The 19,510-nt window shown below is 50.0% G+C and overlaps 1 protein-coding gene across 1 annotated transcript in view; it reads left to right on the top strand.

Annotated features, from left to right (window-relative positions):
• The window catches only part of rps6kal (ribosomal protein S6 kinase a, like), a 65,010-nt gene extending 47,094 nt beyond the window's left edge, over positions 1 to 17,916 (top strand). The window contains exons 14-20 of the mRNA XM_045717794.1: positions 2,452 to 2,574; positions 5,937 to 6,026; positions 13,339 to 13,497; positions 13,983 to 14,144; positions 15,057 to 15,251; positions 15,860 to 16,000; positions 17,649 to 17,916. Coding sequence (XP_045573750.1) covers positions 2,452 to 2,574; positions 5,937 to 6,026; positions 13,339 to 13,497; positions 13,983 to 14,144; positions 15,057 to 15,251; positions 15,860 to 16,000; positions 17,649 to 17,774 — 996 coding nt within the window. The 3' untranslated portion in view covers positions 17,775 to 17,916. The remainder of the gene's footprint in view (positions 1 to 2,451; positions 2,575 to 5,936; positions 6,027 to 13,338; positions 13,498 to 13,982; positions 14,145 to 15,056; positions 15,252 to 15,859; positions 16,001 to 17,648) is intronic.
• The last annotated feature ends 1,594 nt before the right edge of the window (positions 17,917 to 19,510 follow it).

Genomic DNA, 19,510 nt, shown 5'->3' with positions numbered 1-19,510 from the left:
ATCTCAGCTCACTGGTCACCATAGCAGCACCCACCTGTAGCACGCGCTCCAGCAGGTATATCTCTCTGGTCACCCCTAAAGCCAATTACTCCTTTGGCTGCCTCTCCTTCCAGTTCTCTGCTGCCAATGACTGGAATGAACTACAAAAATCTCAAACTCGAAACACTTATCTCCCTCACTAGCTTTATGCACCAGCTGTCAGATCACTGCACCTGTACATAGCCCATCTGTAATTTAGCCCAAACAACTACCTCTTCCCCTACTGTATTTATTTATTTATTTTGCTCCTTTGCACCCCATTATTTCTATTTCTACTTTGCACTTTCTTCCACTGCCAATCTACCATTCCAGTGTTTTACTTGCTATATTGTATTTACTTTGCCACCATGGCCTTTATTGCCTTTACCTCCCTTATCTCACCTCATTTGCTCACATTGTATATAGACTTATTTTTCTACTGTATTATTGACTGTATGTTTGTTTTACTCCATGTGTAACTCTGTGTTGTTGTATGTGTCGAGCTGCTTTGCTTTATCTTGGCCAGGTCGCAGTTGTAAATGACAACTTGTTCTCAACTTGCCTACCTGGTTAAATAAAGGTGATGAATAAAATAAAGGAAATAAATAAATAAATAAAAAAATTCCAGGTTAGGCGCAATTTAGATTTTAGCCACTAGATGGCAGCAGTGTACGTGCAAAGTTTAGACTGATTTAATGAACCATTGCATTTCTGTTCAAAATATTGTATCGCCCAAATGTGCCGATCCCGTAGAGGATAACTACCTCATTTGACATGATATTGGTACAGTGTAGGTACACATTCCATATTATGTAACTTGTGATTTGTTATATTACTACTTTCTCTCTCGACTCTTGCTTTTATTTATTGTACCAGACAGGTCAATTAAGAACAAATTCTTAATTATAATGTCTCCCGGTCTCCCTCTCGGTCTGTCGGGGTCTTCCTCTCGGTCTGTCGGGGTCTTTCTCCCGGTCTCTCTCTCGGGATCTTGCTATCTCTCTCTTGCTCTCTGTCTCTCTCAATTTTTCTATTCAATTTAAGGGCTTTATTGGCATGGGAAACGTATGTTAACATTGCCAAATCAAGTGAAATAGATAAAACAAAAATGAAATAAACAATAAAAATTCACAGTAAACATTACACTCATAAAAGTTCCAAAAGAATAAAGACATTTCAAATGTCTCATATATATAATGTGCAAATGGTTAAATTACAAAAAGGAAAATAAATAAACATAAATATGGGTTGTATTTAAATATGGTGTTTGTTCTTCACTGGTTACCCTTTTCTTGTGGCAACAGGTCACATCTTGCTGCTGTGATGGAACACTGTGGTATTTCACCCAGTAGATCTGGGAGTTTATCAAAATTGGTTTTGTTTTATAATTCTTTGTGGATCTGTGTAATCTGAGGGAAATATGTGTCTCTAATATGGTCATACATTTGGCAGGAGGTTAGGAAGTGCAGCTCAGTTTCCACCTCATTTTGTTGGCAGGGTGCACATAGCCTGTCTTCTCTTGAGAGCCAGGTCTGTCTACGGCGGCCTTTCTCAATAGCAAGGCTATGCTCACTGAGTCTGTACATAGTCAAAGCTTTCCTTAAGTTTGGCTCAGTCACAGTGGTCAGGTATTCTGCCACTGTGTACTCTCTCTGTTTAGGACCAAATAGCATTCTAGTTTGCTCAGTTTTTTGTTGATTCTTTCCAATGTGTCAAGTAATTATCATTTTGTTTTCTCATGATTTGGTTGGGTCTAATTGTGTTGCTGTCCAGGGGCTCTGTGGGGTCTGTTTGTGTTTGTGAACAGAGCCCCAGGACCAGCTAGCTTAGGGGACTCTTCTCCAGGTTCATCTCTCTGTAGGTGATGGCTTTGTTATGGAAGGTTTGGGAATCGCTTCCTTTAGATTGTTGTAGAATTTAACGGCTCTTTTCTAGATTCTGATAATTAGTGGGTATTGGCCTAATTCAGCTCTGCGTTATTTGGTGTTTTACGTTGTACACAGAGAATGTTTTGGTGTTTGTCCCATTTTGTGAATTCTTGGTTGGTGAGCGGACCCCAGACCTCACAACTGTAAAGGGCAATGAGTTCTGTAACTGATTCAAGTATTTGTAGCCAGATCCTAATTGGGATGTAGAATTTGATGTACCTTTTGATGCCATTTTATGTCTCACTCGCTGTCTCTCTCTCGCCCTGTCTCTCTCTCGCCCTGTCTCTCTCTCGCCCTGTCTCTCTCTCGCCCTGTCACTCTGTCTTTCTCTGTCTTTCTCTGTCTTTCTCTGTCTCTCTCTCTCTCCCCCTGTCTCTCTCTCTCTCTCTCCCCCTGTCTCTCTCTCCCCCTGTCTCTCTCTCTCTCTCCCCCTGTCTCTCTCTCTCTCCCCCTGTCTCTCTCTCTCTCTCTCTGTCTCTGTCTCTGTCTCTGTCTCTGTCTCTAGATGCATGGTGGATCAGCCCAGTTCTCAGACCTGTATGAGCTTCAGGAGGATATTGGAGTTGGATCGTATTCTATCTGTAAACGCTGTGTACACAGAGTGTCTGTTATGGACTACGCTGTGAAGGTAACATAATACACATTAATATAGGTAACTAACAGAGTGTCTGTTATGGACGACGCTGTGAAGGTAACATAATACACATTAATATAGGTAACTAACAGAGTGTCTGTTATGGACGACGCTGTGAAGGTCACATAATACACATTAATATAGGTAACTAACAGAGTGTCTGTTATGGACGACGGCTGTGAAGGTAACATAATACACATTAATATAGGTAACTAACAGAGTGTCTGTTATGGACGACGCTGTGAAGGTAACATAATACACATTAATATAGGTAACTAACAGAGTGTCTGTTATGGACGACGCTGTGAAGGTAACATAATACACATTAATATAGGTAACTAACAGAGTGTCTGTTATGGACGACGCTGTGAAGGTAACATAATACACATTAATATAGGTAACTAACAGAGTGTCTGTTATGGACGACGCTGTGAAGGTAACATAATACACATTAATATAGGTAACTAACAGAGTGTCTGTTATGGACGACGCTGTGAAGGTCACATCATTAGTTACCTTCACAGTGATGTTATGGTAACACTACTCTCTAATCCATATTATCTGTACATCCTTTATTATAGTGATGTTACTATCATAGAATGATGTATTACATCTCTGATTTACAAGTGTTTTACTAAATAAAGCTTCTAACCCCAAGCCATCAGACTGCTGAACAATTAATAAAATGGCCACTGGACTATTTACATTGACCCCCCCCCCTCCCTCCTTTTGTACACTGCTGCTACTTGCTGTTTATTATCTATGCATAGTCACTTCACCCCACCTACATGTACAAAGTACCTCAACTAACCTGTACCCACTGCACATTGACTCTGTACCGGTACCCCCTGTATATAGCCTCCACATTGACTCTGTACCGGTACCCCCTGTATATAGCCTCCACATTGACTCTGTACCGTAACACCCTGTATATAGCCTCCACATTGACTCTGTACCGGTACCCCCTGTATATAGCCTCCACACTGACTCTGTACCGGTACCCCCTGTATATAGCCTCCACATTGACTCTGTACCGGTACCCCCTGTATATAGCCTCCACATTGACTCTGTACCGTAACACCCTGTATATAGCCTCCACATTGACTCTGTACCGGTACCCCCTGTATATAGCCTCCACACTGACTCTGTACCGGTACCCCCTGTATATAGCCTCCACATTGACTCTGTACCGGTACCCCCTGTATATAGCCTCCACATTGACTCTGTACCGGTACCCCCTGTATATAGCCTCCACATTGACTCTGTACCGGTACCCCCTGTATATAGCCTCCACATTGACTCTGTACCGGTACCCCCTGTATATAGCCTCCACATTGACTCTGTACCGGTACCCCCTGTATATAGCCTCCACATTGACTCTGTACCGGTACCCCCTGTATATAGCCTCCACATTGACTCTGTACCGGTACCCCCTGTATATAGCCTCCACATTGACTCTGTACCGGTACCCCCCTGTATATAGCCTCCACATTGACTCTGTACCGGTACCCCCTGTATATAGCCTCCACATTGACTCTGTACCGGTACCCCCTGTATATAGCCTCCACATTGACTCTGTACCGGTACCCCCTGTATATAGCCTCCACATTGACTCTGTACCGGTACCCCCTGTATATAGCCTCCACATTGACTCTGTACCGGTACCCCCTGTATATAGCCTCCACATTGACTCTGTACCGGTACCCCCTGTATATAGCCTCCACATTGACTCTGTACCGGTACCCCCTGTATATAGCCTCCACATTGACTCTGTACCGGTACCCCCTGTATATAGCCTCCACATTGACTCTGTACCGGTACCCCCTGTATATAGCCTCCACATTGACTCTGTACCGGTACCCCCTGTATATAGCCTCCACATTGACTCTGTACCGGTACCCCCTGTATATAGCCTCCACATTGACTCTGTACCGGTACCCCCTGTATATAGCCTCCACATTGACTCTGTACCGGTACCCCCTGTATATAGCCTCCACATTGACACTGTACCGGTACCCCCTGTATATAGCCTCCACATTGACTCTGTACCGGTACCCCCTGTATATAGCCTCCACATTGACTCTGTACCGGTACCCCCTGTATATAGCCTCCACATTGACTCTGTACCGGTACCCCCTGTATATAGCCTCCACATTGACTCTGTACCGGTACCCCCTGTATATAGCCTCCACATTGACTCTGTACCGGTACCCCCTGTATATAGCCTCCACATTGACTCTGTACCGGTACCCCCTGTATATAGCCTCCACATTGACTCTGTACCGGTACCCCCTGTATATAGCCTCCACATTGACTCTGTACCGGTACCCCCTGTATATAGCCTCCACATTGACACTGTACCGGTACCCCCTGTATATAGCCTCCACATTGACTCTGTACCGGTACCCCCTGTATATAGCCTCCACATTGACTCTGTACCGGTACCCCCTGTATATAGCCTCCACATTGACTCTGTACCGGTACCCCCTGTATATAGCCTTGTTATTGTTATTTTATTGTATTATTTTTTACTTTAGTTTATTTGGTAAATATTTTCTTAACCAACAGTGCAGTTCAAGAAGAGTTAAGGGCTTGTAAGTAAGCATTTCACGGTAAGGTCTACACTTGTTGTATTCGGCTCTTGTGACAAAATTTGATTAGAAATTAATAGGATACCTGTGATTACTACACTGAGTCTATGGAGCAGTTCTCATATCAACCAGCAGAGGGCAGGAGAACAACTCATAGCATCACAGTCGGATTCTGGCTTGTTGCTCACTACTGTGATGCTGCACCATAGTTCAAAATGCCCATCACTTTCCGGGAAGATTTAGCAACTCTACACAGTTCATATAGAAAGATTAACTTAAGGGCCTCCCGAGTGGCGCAAGGCACTGCACCGCAGTACTTAAGGCGTCACTACAGACCCTGGTTTGATCCCAGGCTGTCACAACCGGCCGTGACCGGGAGTCAACATCGGGCGGCGCACAATTGGCCCATCGTTGTCTGGGTTCGGACGGACGGACGGGCTTTACTTGGCTCATCGTGCTCTAGCGACACCTTGTGGCGGGCCGGGCGCCTGCAGGCTGACCTCGGTCATCAGTTGAACGGTGTTTCCTCCGACACATTGGTGCAGCTGGCTTCCGGGTTAAGCGGGTGGATGTTAAGGAGCGCGGTTTGGCGGGTCATGTTTCGGAGGATGCATGACTCGACCTTCGCCTCTCCTGAACCCTCTGGGGAGTTGCAGTGATGAGGGAGAAAAAGGGGTAGAAAAAAATAATGTAACCGAAGTCAAGTCAAAGTATCCAACTAAACCTGTTCTAACTAGATACTCACCTGAATGTCTGTCTTTCTAGATAATAGATAAGGGTAAGAGGGATCCATCGGAGGAGATTGAGATTCTGATGAGATACGCACAACACCCCAACATCATCACACTCAAAGATGTAAGTACTGTTACCGTTAGCCTAGCCCCAAGCTCGTTAGCCCCAAGCTGTTACCGTTAGCCCCAAGCTGTTACCGTTAGCCCCAAGCTGTTACCGTTAGCCCCAAGCTGTTACCGTTAGCCCCAAGCTGTTACCGTTAGCCCCAAGCTGTTACCGTTAGCCCCAAGCTGTTACCGTTAGCCCCAAGCTGTTACCGTTAGCCCCAAGCTGTTACCGTTAGCCCCAAGCCGTTACCGTTAGCCCCAAGCGGTACCCAAGCCGTTACCGTTAGCCCCAAGCCGTTACCGTTAGCCCCAAGCCGTTACCGTTAGCCCCAAGCCGTTACCGTTAGCCCCAAGCCGTTACCGTTAGCCCCAAGCCGTTACCGTTAGCCCCAAGCCGTTACCGTTAGCCCCAAGCCGTTACCGTTAGCCCCAAGCCGTTACCGTTAGCCCCAAGCCGTTACCGTTAGCCCCAAACCGTTACCGTTAGCCTAGCCCCAAGCTGTTACCGTTAGCCCCAAGCTGTTACCGTTAGCCCCAAGCCGTTACCGTTAGCCCCAAGCCGTTACCGTTAGCCCCAAACTGTTACCGTCAGAGAGCGGGCAGGTTGTCAGGCGGACAGACCTCACTAGTCCCAGGATGTCATCTGGAGAGAGAGCGGGCAGGTTCAGGTATTTCTGTGTAAGTGAGACCAGCGGACTCAATAGGTTGAGTGAATGAGGAGCGCATGTCGTTAAAGCAAAGAGGGAGGGTGTGTAGGATGGAGGAGAAGGTGGAAAAGAGTTTCCTAGGGTTAGAGGCAGAAGCTTGAAATGTAGTGGTAGAAAGTGGCTTTAGCTGTGGATACAGAGGAACAGAAGGTAGAGAGGAGAGAGGAGGGAGTGAAAGGATCATAGGTTCTCCTGAAGTTTAGTTTCCCTCCATTTTTACTCCGCTGCCAGCAGCCCTGTTCTGTGAGCTCACAATGAGTCACTCAGCCACAGAGCGGAGGGAAGAGCCGGCCGGGAGGAAAGGGGACAGTGCGTGTCATAGGATGCAGAAAGAGAGGAGAGGGCTGGGTAGGGGCTGAGTGGTTAGAGAGAGAGACCATCTGGGTAGGGGCTGAGTGGTTAGAGAGAGAGACCATCTGGGTAGGGGCTGAGTGGTTAGAGAGAGAGACCATCTGGGTAGGGGCTGAGCGGTTAGAGAGACCATCTGGGTAGGGACTGAGTGGTTAGAGAGAGCATCTGGGTAGGGGCTGAGTGGTTAGAGAGAGAGACCATCTGGGTAGGGGCTGAGCGGTTAGAGAGACCATCTGGGTAGGGGCTGAGTGGATAGAGAGAGAGAGAGACCATCTGGGTAGGGGCTGAGTGGTTAGAGAGAGAGACCATCTGGGTAGGGGCTGAGCGGTTAGAGAGAGAGACCATCTGGGTAGGGACTGAGTGGTTAGAGAGAGAGAGACCATCTGGGTAGGGGCTGAGTGGATAGAGAGACCATCTGGGTAGGGGCTGAGTGGTTAGAGAGAGAGACCATCTGGGTAGGGGCTGAGTGGTTAGAGAGAGAGAGACCATCTGGGTAGGGGCTGAGCGGTTAGAGAGAGAGAGACCATCTGGGTAGGGGCTGAGTGGTTAGAGAGAGAGACCATCTGGGTAGGGGCTGAGTGGTTAGAGAGAGAGAGACCATCTGGGTAGGGACTGAGTGGTTAGAGAGACCATCTGGGTAGGGGCTGAGTGGTTAGAGAGACCATCTGGGTAGGGGCTGAGCGGTTAGAGAGACCATCTGGGTAGGGGCTGAGTGGTTAGAGAGAGAGACCATCTGGGTAGGGGCTGAGTGGTTAGAGAGAGAGACCATCTGGGTAGGGGCTGAGCGGTTAGAGAGAGAGACCATCTGGGTAGGGGCTGAGTGGTTAGAGAGAGAGACCATCTGGGTAGGGGCTGAGTGGTTAGAGAGAGAGAGAGACCATCTGGGTAGGGGCTGAGTGGTTAGAGAGAGAGAGAGACCATCTGGGTAGGGGCTGAGTGGTTAGAGAGAGAGAGAGACCATCTGGGTAGGGGCTGAGTGGTTAGAGAGAGAGACCATCTGGGTAGGGGCTGAGCGGTTAGCGAGAGAGACCATCTGGGTAGGGGCTGAGTGGTTAGAGAGAGAGACCATCTGGGTAGGGGCTGAGTGGTTAGAGAGAGAGACCATCTGGGTAGGGGCTGAGTGGTTAGAGAGAGAGACCATCTGGGTAGGGGCTGAGTGGTTAGAGAGACCATCTGGGTAGGGGCTGAGCGGTTAGAGAGACCATCTGGGTAGGGGCTGAGCGGTTAGAGAGAGACCATCTGGGTAGGGGGCTGAGTGGTTAGAGAGAGAGACCATCTGGGTAGGGGCTGAGTGGTTAGAGAGAGAGACCATCTGGGTAGGGGCTGAGTGGTTAGAGAGAGAGACCATCTGGGTAGGGGCTGAGTGGTTAGAGAGAGAGACCATCTGGGTAGGGGCTGAGCGGTTAGAGAGAGAGACCATCTGGGTAGGGGCTGAGTGGTTAGAGAGAGAGACCATCTGGGTAGGGGCTGAGTGGTTAGAGAGAGAGAGACCGTCTGGGTAGGGGATGAGCGGTTAGAGAGAGAGAGACCATCTGGGTAGGGGCTGAGTGGATAGAGAGAGAGAGACCATCTGGGTAGGGGCTGAGTGGTTAGAGAGAGAGACCATCTGGGTAGGGGCTGAGTGGTTAGAGAGAGAGACCATCTGGGTAGGGGCTGAGTGGTTAGAGAGAGAGACCATCTGGGTAGGGGCTGAGTGGTTAGAGAGAGAGAGAGACCATCTGGGTAGGGGCTGAGTGGTTAGAGAGAGAGACCATCTGGGTAGGGGCTGAGTGGTTAGAGAGACCATCTGGGTAGGGGCTGAGTGGTTAGAGAGAGAGAGACCATCTGTGTAGGGGCTGAGTGGTTAGAGAGAGAGACCATCTGGGTAGGGGCTGAGTGGTTAGAGAGAGAGAGACCATCTGGGTAGGGGCTGAGTGGTTAGAGAGAGAGACCATCTGGGTAGGGGCTGAGTGGTTAGAGAGAGAGAGACCATCTGGGTAGGGGCTGAGTGGTTAGAGAGAGACCATCTGGGTAGGGGCTGAGTGGTTAGAGAGAGAGACCATCTGGGTAGGGGCTGAGTGGTTAGAGAGAGAGACCATCTGGGTAGGGGCTGAGTGGTTAGAGAGAGAGAGACCATCTGGGTAGGGGCTGAGTGGTTAGAGAGAGAGAGACCATCTGGGTAGGGGCTGAGTGGTTAGAGAGAGAGAGACCATCTGGGTAGGGGCTGAGTGGTTAGAGAGAGAGACCATCTGGGTAGGGGCTGAGTGGTTAGAGAGAGAGACCATCTGGGTAGGGGCTGAGTGGTTAGAGAGAGAGAGAGACCATCTGGGTAGGGGCTGAGTGGTTAGAGAGAGACCATCTGGGTAGGGGCTGAGTGGTTAGAGAGAGAGACCATCTGGGTAGGGGCTGAGTGGTTGGAGAGAGACCATCTGGGTAGGGGCTGAGTGGTTAGAGAGAAGAGAGACCATCTGGGTAGGGGCTGAGTGGTTAGAGAGAGAGAGAGACAATCTGGGTAGGGGCTGAGCGGTTAGAGAGAGAGAGACCATCTGGGTAGGGGCTGAGTGGTTAGAGAGAGAGACCATCTGGGTAGGGGCTGAGTGGTTAGAGAGAGAGAGACCATCTGGGTAGGGGCTGAGTGGTTAGAGAGAGAGAGAGACCATCTGGGTAGGGGCTGAGTGGTTAGAGAGAGAGAGAGACCATCTGGGTAGGGGCTGAGTGGTTAGAGAGAGAGACCATCTGGGTAGGGGCTGAGTGGTTAGAGAGAGAGACCATCTGGGTAGGGGCTGAGTGGTTAGAGAGAGAGAGAGACCATCTGGGTAGGGGCTGAGCGGTTAGAGAGAGAGACCATCTGGGTAGGGGCTGAGTGGTTAGAGAGAGAGAGAGACCATCTGGGTAGGGGCTGAGTGGTTAGAGAGAGAGACCATCTGGGTAGGGGCTGAGTGGATAGAGAGACCATCTGGGTAGGGGCTGAGTGGTTAGAGAGAGAGACCATCTGGGTAGGGGCTGAGTGGTTAGAGAGAGAGACCATCTGGGTAGGGGCTGAGTGGTCTCTGGAGTGAGATTAGTAGGAGAACAGACCTGGAGGGGGGGGTTACAGTGAGATTAGTAGGAGAACAGACCTGGAGGGGGGTTACAGTGAGATTAGTAGGAGAACAGAGACCTGGAGGGGGTTGCAGTGAGATTAGTAGGAGAACAGACCTGGAGGGGGTTACAGTGAGATTAGTAGGAGAACAGAGACCTGGAGGGGGTTACAGTGAGATTAGTAGGAGAACAGAGACCTGGAGGGGGTTACAGTGAGATTAGTAGGAGAACAGACCTGGAGGGGGGTTGCAGTGAGATTAGTAGGAGAACAGAGACCTGGAGGGGGGGTTACAGTGAGATTAGTAGGAGAACAGAGATCTGGAGGGGGGTTACAGTGAGATTAGTAGGAGAACACAGACCTGGAGGGGGGTTGCAGTGAGATTAGTAGGAGAAGAGAGACCTGGAGGGGGTTACAGTGAGATTAGTAGGAGAACAGAGACCTGGAGGGGGGGTTACAGTGAGATTAGTAGGAGAACAGAGACCTGGAGGGGGGTTACAGTGAGATTAGTAGGAGAACAGAGACCTGGAGGGGGGTTACAGTGAGATTAGTAGGAGAACAGACCTGGAGGGGGGGTTGCAGTGAGATTAGTAGCAGATCAGAGACCTGGAGGGGGGTTACAGTGAGATTAGTAGGAGAACAGAGATCTGGAGGGGGGTTACAGTGAAATTAGTAGGAGAACACAGACCTGGAGGGGGGTTACAGTGAGATTAGTAGGAGAGGGAGACCTGGAGGGGGTTACAGTGAGATTAGTAGGAGAACAGAGACCTGGAGGGGGGTTACAGTGAGATTAGTAGGAGAGGCAGACCTGGAGGGGGGGTTACAGTGAGATTAGTAGGAGAACAGAGATCTGGAGGGGGGGTTGCAGTGAGATTAGTAGGAGAACAGAGACCTGGAGGGGGGTTACAGTGAGATTAGTAGGAGAACAGAGACCTGGAGGGGGGTTACAGTGAGATTAGTAGGAGAACAGACCTGGAGGGGGGTTACAGTGAGATTAGTAGGAGAACAGAGACCTGGAGGGGGGTTACAGTGAGATTAGTAGGAGAACAGAGACCTGGAGGGGGGTTACAGTGAGATTAGTAGGAGAACAGACCTGGAGGGGGGGTTACAGTGAGATTAGTAGGAGAACAGAGACCTGGAGGGGGGTTGCAGTGAGATTAGTAGGAGAACAGACCTGGAGGGGGGTTACAGTGAGATTAGTAGGAGAACAGAGACCTGGAGGGGGGTTACAGTGAGATTAGTAGGAGAACAGAGACCTGGAGGGGGGTTACAGTGAGATTAGTAGGAGAACAGAGACCTGGAGGGGGGGTTACAGTGAGATTAGTAGGAGAACAAGACCTGGAGGGGGGTTGCAGTGAGATTAGTAGGAGATCAGAGACCTTGGAGGGGGGTTACAGTGAGATTAGTAGGAGAACGAGATCTGGAGGGGGGTTACAGTGAGATTAGTAGGAGAACAGAGATCTGGAGGGGGGTTACAGTGAGATTAGTAGGAGAACGGAGATCTGGAGGGGGGTTACAGTGAGATTAGTAGGAGAACAGAGACCTGGAGGGGGGTTACAGTGAGATTAGTAGGAGAACAGAGACCTGGAGGGGGGTTACAGTGAGATTAGTAGGAGAACAGAGATCTGGAGGGGGGGTTACAGTGAGATTAGTAGGAGAACAGAGACCTGGAGGGGGGTTACAGTGAGATTAGTAGGAGAACAGAGACCTGGAGGGGGGTTACAGTGAGATTAGTAGGAGAACAGAGACCTGGAGGGGGGTTACAGTGAGATTAGTAGGAGAACAGACCTGGAGGGGGGGTTACAGTGAGATTAGTAGGAGAACAGAGACCTGGAGGGGGGGTTACAGTGAGATTAGTAGGAGAACAGAGACCTGGAGGGGGGTTACAGTGAGATTAGTAGGAGAACAAGACCTGGAGGGGGGTTACAGTGAGATTATTAGGAGAACAGAGACCTGGAGGGGGGTTGCAGTGAGATTAGTAGGAGAACAGAGACCTGGAGGGGGGTTACAGTGAGATTAGTAGGAGAACAGAGACCTGGAGGGGGGTTACAGTGAGATTAGTAGGAGAACAGAGACCTGGAGGGGGGTTACAGTGAGATTAGTAGGTGAGCAGCCTAGTAAAGATGAGGTCAAGCGTATTGCCTGCCTTGTGAGTTGGAGGGGATTGGGAAAAGGTGATGTCAAAAGAGGCAAGGAGTGGAAATAAATAAATCAAAGGCAGATGTCGGGAGGTTGAAGTCTCCAAGTACGAAGAGCGGTGAGCCATCGTCAGGAAATGAGTTTATCAAGGTGTCAAGCTCATTGAGGAACTCGCCAAGGTGTCAAGCTCATTGAGGAACTCTCCAAGGGCACCTGGTAGGCGATAGATGCCAACAATGTTAAGCTTGAGTGGACAATTGACAGTGACAGCATGAAATTCAAATGAGGAGATAGACAGGTGAGAAAAGAGAAAATCTCCAGTTAGGAGAAATGAGCAGCCCTGCGCCTCCACCGTGAAGACCAGATGCTCTCGGACTACAGAGTCCGATGAAGAGAGAGCAGCTGGACTAGCGGTGTTCTCTGGGGTGATCATGTCTCCGGCAGCGCCAATAAGTCTAGGGACTGAAGGGCAGACTAGGCTGAGAGGAACTCAGTGTTCTTGACAGCAGATCAGCAGTTCCAAGTGCTGCTAGAAACCAGGAATTCCACATGGGGTTGTTCGCGCAGGGTACACAAAATTAGAAGGGTTGCAGCCAAGGGGTGGGAAGTGTCTGTAAACAACTAGTTAAGATCCTTCCTCAAACAGCTCCGCAGAACAACTCCGCAGAACAACTCCGCAGAACAACTCCGCAGAACAACTCCGCAGAACAACTCCGTAGAACTGTTTTTGTTTTGGCGACGGTCTTAGTTTTGAGAAAATGGAAGTGTCTGAAATGCTAATACTAATTGCCAAACTGTTAGCGTACCCCTAAACTGTTAGCGTACCCCTAAACTGTTAGCGTACCCCTAAACTGTTAGCGTACCCCTAAACTGTTAGCGTACCCCTAAACTGTTAGCGTACCCCTAAACTGTTAGCGTACCCCTAAACTGTTAGCGTACCCCTAAACTGTTAGCGTACCCCTAAACTGTTAGCGTACCCCTAAACTGTTAGCGTACCCCTAAACTGGGTTTCTGTCTGTATGTATTCTGTTTGTACTGACAGCTCTGTGTGTGTGTGTGTGTGTGTGTGTTAGGTGTATGATGAGGGCAGGTATGTGTATGTGGTAACAGAACTGATGAAGGGAGGAGAGTTACTGGATAAGATCCTCAGACAGAAGTTCTTCTCAGAGAGAGAAGCAAGCTCTGTTCTCTACACTATTACCAAGACTGTCCACTACCTGCACTGTCAAGGGGTAAGACTGAAACACAGTATGAAGAAACACACATCTACACACGTGTAACACACTGTAGACTGGGGTGAGACTGACCCAGTGGGTGTTTTTTTCAAAAACTTTTGTCTAACATCTCTCTCACTCCTCCCTTCCGTCCTCTCTCCCTCCCTCTTCCTCTCTACCTCCTTTCATTCTCCCTCTCACTCCCTTCCTCCTCCCTCTATCCCTCCTCCTCCCTCTATCCATCCTCCTTCCTGTTTCTCCTCTCTCTCTCCCACCCTCTCTTTCTGCTCCTCCTTCAACTCTCGCCTCCCTCTCTTCTCCTTCCTCTCTCTCTCTCTCTCTCCTCCTTCAACTCTCGCCTCCCTCTCTTCTCCTTCCCCTCTTCCCTCTCTTCCCTCTCTCTCGCTCCTCTTCCCTCTCTCGCTCCTCTTCTCTCTCTCTCTCCTCTTCCCCCCTCTCTCCTTTGTCTTCCTCCCTCTCTTTCCTCTCCCTCTTTCTTCTAGGTTGTCCATAGGGACTTAAAGCCCAGTAACATCCTCTATATGGACGACAGTGGGAACCCTGATTCTATCAGGATCTGTGATTTTGGTTTCTCCAAGCAGCTGAGAGGAGGAAACGGACTGCTACTAACACCATGTTACACAGCTAACTTTGTTGCTCCAGAGGTGAGAGAGAGAAAGCAGTGGCTTAGGAAGGTTAGAGGATTAGGAAGGGTCAAGCTGTAGGGTTAGGAAGGGTCAAGCTGTAGGGTTAGGAAGGGTCAAGCTGGAGGGTTTGGAAGGGTCAAGGTGGAGGGTTGGGAAGGGTCAAGCTGGAGGGTTGGGAAGGGTCAAGGTGGAGGGTTAGGAAGGGTCAAGCTGGAGGGTTGGGAAGGGTCAAGGTGGAGGGTTAGGAAGGGTCAAGGTGGAGGGTTAGGAAGGGTCAAGGTGGAGGGTTGGGAAGGGTCAAGGTGGAGGGTTGGGAAGGGTCAAGGTGGAGGGTTAGGAAGGGTCAAGATGGAGGGTTAGGAAGGGTCAAGATGGAGGGTTAGGTAGGGTCAAGATGGAGGGTTAGGTAGGGTCAAGATGGAGGGTTAGGTAGGGTCAAGATGGAGGGTTAGGAAGGGTCAAGGTGGAGGGTTAGGTAGGGTCAAGATGGAGGGTTAGGTAGGGTCAAGATGGAGGGTTAGGAAGGGTCAAGATGGAGGGTTAGGTAGGGTCAAGATGGAGGGTTAGGAAGGGTCAAGATGGAGGGTTAGGTAGGGTCAAGATGGAGGGTTAGGTAGGGTCAAGATGGAGGGTTAGGTAGGGTCAAGATGGAGGGTTAGGTAGGGTCAAGATGGAGGGTTTGGGTTAGACAGGGTTAAGTTGGTTTGTTAGGAAGTCTACATTGGGTGGGTTAGGAAGGGTAAAGTTAGGAAGGGTAAAGTGTTGTAAAGAGTGTTCTCTAGCCCTTTACTTGTACTGAGTTTGTGTGTGTTGTCTTTCGCTGTGTGTGTGTTTGTGTGTGTGTGTGTGTGTGTGTGTGTGTGTGTGTGTGTGTGTGTGTGTGTGTGTGTGTGTGTGTGTGTGTGTGTGTGTGTGTCTCTGTGTGTGTAGGTGTTGATGCGTCAGGGTTATGATGCTGCCTGTGATATCTGGAGTCTTGGAGTATTGTTGTACACCATGTTAGCAGGATACACACCTTTCGCTAACGGCCCCAAGGATACACCTGAAGAAATCCTGTTGAGGATGGGGTCAGGGAAGTTCTCGCTGAGCGGTGGGAACTGGGACATGGTCTCTGACAGCTCCAAGGTACACACACTGTTATCTAACATGCTGCTTGTTGACCTGTTTACTAACATGCTGCTTGTTGACCAGTCTGTTGTTCTGTTATCTAACATGCTGCTTGTTGACCTGTTTACTAACATGCTGCTTGTTGACCAGTCTGTTGTTCTGTTATCTAACATGCTGCTTGTTGTTCTGTTATCTAACATGCTGCTTGTTGACCTGTTTACTAACATGCTGCTTGTTGACCTGTTTACTAACATGCTGCTTGTTGACCTGTTTACTAACATGCTGCTTGTTGACCTGTTTACTAACATGCTGCTTGTTGTTCTGTTATCTAACATGCTGCTTGTTGACCTGTTTACTAACATGCTGCTTGTTGACCTGTTTACTAACATGCTGCTTGTTGACCTGTTTACTAACATGCTGCTTGTTGACCTGTTTACTAACATGCTGCTTGTTGACCAGTCTGTTGTTCTGTTATCTAACATAATGCTTGTTGACCAGTCTGTTGTTCTCTTGTGTGTGTGTGTGTGTGTGTGTGTGTGTGTGTGTGTGTGTGTGTGTGTGTGTGTGTGTGTGTGTGTGTGTGTGTGTGTGTGTGTGTGTGTGTGTGTGTGTGTGTTCGTGTCCAGGACCTCCTCTCTAAGATGCTTCATGTTGATCCTCACCAGCGTTATTCAGCTGAACAGGTCCTGAAACACGCCTGGATCACGCAACGAGACACCTTACCACACTTCCAGCTCGCACGGCACGACGCACCACACCTCGTTAAGGTAACACACACGGCACGACGCACCACACCTCGTTAAGGTAACACACACGGCACGACGCACCACACCTCGTTAAGGTAACACACAAGGCACGATTCACTCTGGCAATCTACTCTGAAATCAGATCACTCAAGTGCCCGAGAGCAAAATAATTGAGGAATTCATGAAAGCCCAACACCCATTGAATGCGACAGATGTCAGTAAACATTGGCTAAAAAACTGAATTAAATTGTTGCCACAGTAATACAGTTTGTCACTAACCTGTCTTGATATGAAAACAGTCGATCCAGCTCAGCTGGGGAGAGTAAAATGGTCAGTGAGCTGTTCTCTCATTTGTGTCTGGAAGTAGCTAGCAAGCTAGCCAACGTTGGCCAGTTAGCTATGGTGCTTGACTGTCAACCCTAGTCTTTAACCTGTCTGGGCAAGGTGGGACGTTTGCGTCCCACCCTAGTCAACAGCCAGTGGAATCGCGTTGCGCGAAATACAAACGGACGTTCAGAAAATATTTTCTCTCAAATGCTTCCGGTGACTCAGCGCTACAATTTACAAAATTACTATTTGAAAACATTGTTAAAATGTAATATTGTCATTCAAAGAATTATAGATTAACATCTCATGAATGCAACCGCATTGCCAGATTTAAAAAGAAGTTTACTGGGAAATCACACTTTGCAATAAACGACGTGGTATGCTCAGAAAAATAGGCTAGGCGATACATGTTAGCGCCATCTTGGAACCATCTAAAATCAAAAATACTATCGTAGATATTCCCTTACCTTTGATTATCTTCATCAGAAGGCACTTCCAGGAATCCCAGGTCCACAACAAATGTAGTTTTGTTCGAAAAAGTTAATAATTTATGTTCCAATAGTTCCTTCTTGTTAGCGCGTTCCGAAGGCTACTCATAATGTACTGAAGCGCGCGGGACTTGTCGTCACGAATGTGCAAAAAATATATATTTACGTTTGTTCAAACATGTCAAACGTTGTATAACATAAATCTTTAGGGCCTTTTTCAACCAGAGCTTCAATAATATTCAAGGCGGACGATTGCATTGTCTTACTAAACGTTTCGAAATGGGAGGGTAGCCATGGGCGCCCGTGTCATAGTAGTAATGGCCCTCCCCCTGTGACCAACTTCCCAAGCCTCTCTTTGGGTCAGTTTGTACCATAGGAGACTCAAACCACTTTGTAAAGACTGTTGACATCTAGTGGAAGCCTTAGGAAGTGCTCAAGGATTCATAAGCCCCTGTGTGTTTCAATGGCAAAGGTTTGAAGTGATTCCACAAATCAGATTTCAATTTCCTGTTAGGATTTGTCTCAGGGTTTTGACTGCCATATGAGTTCTGTTAAACTCACAGACACCATTCAAACAGTTTTAGAAACTTTAGAGTGTTTTCTATCCAAATCTACTAATTATATGCATATTCTAGTTACTGGGCAGGAGTAGTAACCAGATTAAATCGGGTACGTTTTTTATCTGGCCGTGCAAATACTGCCCCCTATCCCCAACAGGTTAAGCGGAGGGGCCCAGAGCTCACTAGAGGCAATTTACCAATGCACCGTGTGTGTGTGTGTGTGTGTGTGTGTGGTGACAGAAGAGAGATCTGCTATCAGCTAACTGATCCTGTGTTTGTGTGTTTCCTGTTTAGGGAGCGATGGCAGCTACCTACTCCGCTCTGGGTCATAAGACGTGTCAGCCGGTTCTGGAGCCAGTAGCTGCTTCTAGTCTGGCACAGAGACGAAACATGAAGAAACTCACCTCTATTGACATGTAACACACACACCTCTGTTCCAGCCTCCCACTGTCCCAGCCTCCCACTGTCCCAGCCTCCCACTGTCCCAGCCTCCCACTGTCCCAGCCTCCCACTGTCCCAAACTCCCTCTGCCCCAGCCTCCCTCTGTCCCAGCCTCCCTCTGTCCCAGCCTCCCTCTGTCCCAGCCTCCCTCTGTCCCAGCCTCCCTCTGCCCCAGCCTCCCTCTGCCCCAGCCTCCCTCTGCCCCAGCCTCCCTCTGCCCCAGCCTCCCTCTGTCCCAGCCTCCCACTGTCCCAGCCTCCCTCTGTCCCAGCCTCCCACTGTCCCAGCCTCCCACTGTCCCAGCCTCCCTCTGTCCCAGCCTCCCTCTGCCCCAGCCTCCCTCTGTCCCAGCCTCCCACTGTCCCAGCCTCCCTCTGTCCCAGCCTCCCTCTGTCCCAGCCTCCCACTGTCCCAGCCTCCCACTGTCCCAGCCTCCCACTGTCCCAGCCTCCCTCTGTCCCAGCCTCCCTCTGTCCCAGCCTCCCTCTGTCCCAGCCTCCCTCTGTCCCAGCCTCCCACTGTCCCAGCCTCCCTCTGTCCCAGCCTCCCACTGTCCCAGCCTCCCTCTGTCCCAGCCTCCCTCTGTCCCAGCCTCCCTCTGCCCCAGCCTCCCTCTGCCCCAGCCTCCCTCTGTCCCAGCCTCCCTCCGTCCCAGCCTCCCTCTGCCCCAGCCTCCCACTGTCCCAGCCTCCCACTGCCCCAGCCTCCCACTGTCCCAGCCTCCCTCTGTCCCAGCCTCCCACTGTCCCAGCCTCCCACTGTCCCAGCCTCCCACTGCCCCAGCCTCCCACTGCCCCTCTGTCCCAGCCTCCCTCTGCCCCAGCCCCTCTCCCCGGCCCCAGCCCCTCTCCCCGGCCCCAGCCCCCTCTCCCCGGCCCCAGCCCCTCTCCCCGGTCCCAGCCCCTCCCACTGCCCCAGCCCCTCTCCCACTGTCCCAGCCTCCCTCTGCCCCAGCCCCTCTCTGGCCCCAGCCCCTCTGTCCCCCTGCCCCTGCCCCAGGCCATCTCCCCCGGCCCCAGCCCCTCTCCCCCTGCCCCAGCCCCTCTCCCCCTGCCCCAGCCTGCTCCAGCCTGCCCCAGCCGGACCCAGCCGGCCCCAGCTCAGACAACCTCCACCCCTGAGAGACACCAACACATATGTGTTCCAGCTGAGAGACCCACTCTGGTTTCATTTCTCCCCTCTGTCACATGCTCTCTCTCTTTCTCTCTTTGTCTCTCTTAGAGGAAGACAAGCACCAGCTGATACTGTAGTTCACTGTGATATGTCGATCCTAATCTGTTTAACTAAACTGTGCACCCCCGCTCTTCTCTCATCTCTTTTCTTCCCTTCATTCTTTTCTTCCCTTCATTATGTTCTCCACTGCTCTACCTCTCTCCCTCTCTCTCTCTCCGTCTCCCTCTCCTCTCTCTCCCTCCCGTATTCTCTCTCTCTCTCTCTCTCTCTCTCTCTCTCTCCTCTCTCTCTCTCTCTCCCTCCCGTATTCTCTCTCTCCTCTCTCTCTCTCTCTCTCTCCTCTCTCTCCCTCCCGTATTCTCTCTCTCTGTCTCCCTCTCGCCTCTCTCTCTCCCTCTCTCCGTCTCCCTCTCCCCTCTCTCCTCTGTAGGCTGACTACATATAGTATTCCAGCATCAGTAAAGCCTGCCAACTCTCTGTTCTGACACACACACTTCCTCTTTGTCTGTCTGATCCCTGACTGTGATCATGACGATAGACTG

Source organism: Salmo salar, chromosome ssa05 (genome assembly GCF_905237065.1).
Source record: "Salmo salar chromosome ssa05, Ssal_v3.1, whole genome shotgun sequence".
NCBI classification, from domain to species: domain Eukaryota; kingdom Metazoa; phylum Chordata; class Actinopteri; order Salmoniformes; family Salmonidae; genus Salmo; species Salmo salar.
The sequence above is the reverse complement of the archived record's forward strand: the minus strand, read 5'-3'. Positions and strand labels throughout refer to the sequence as shown.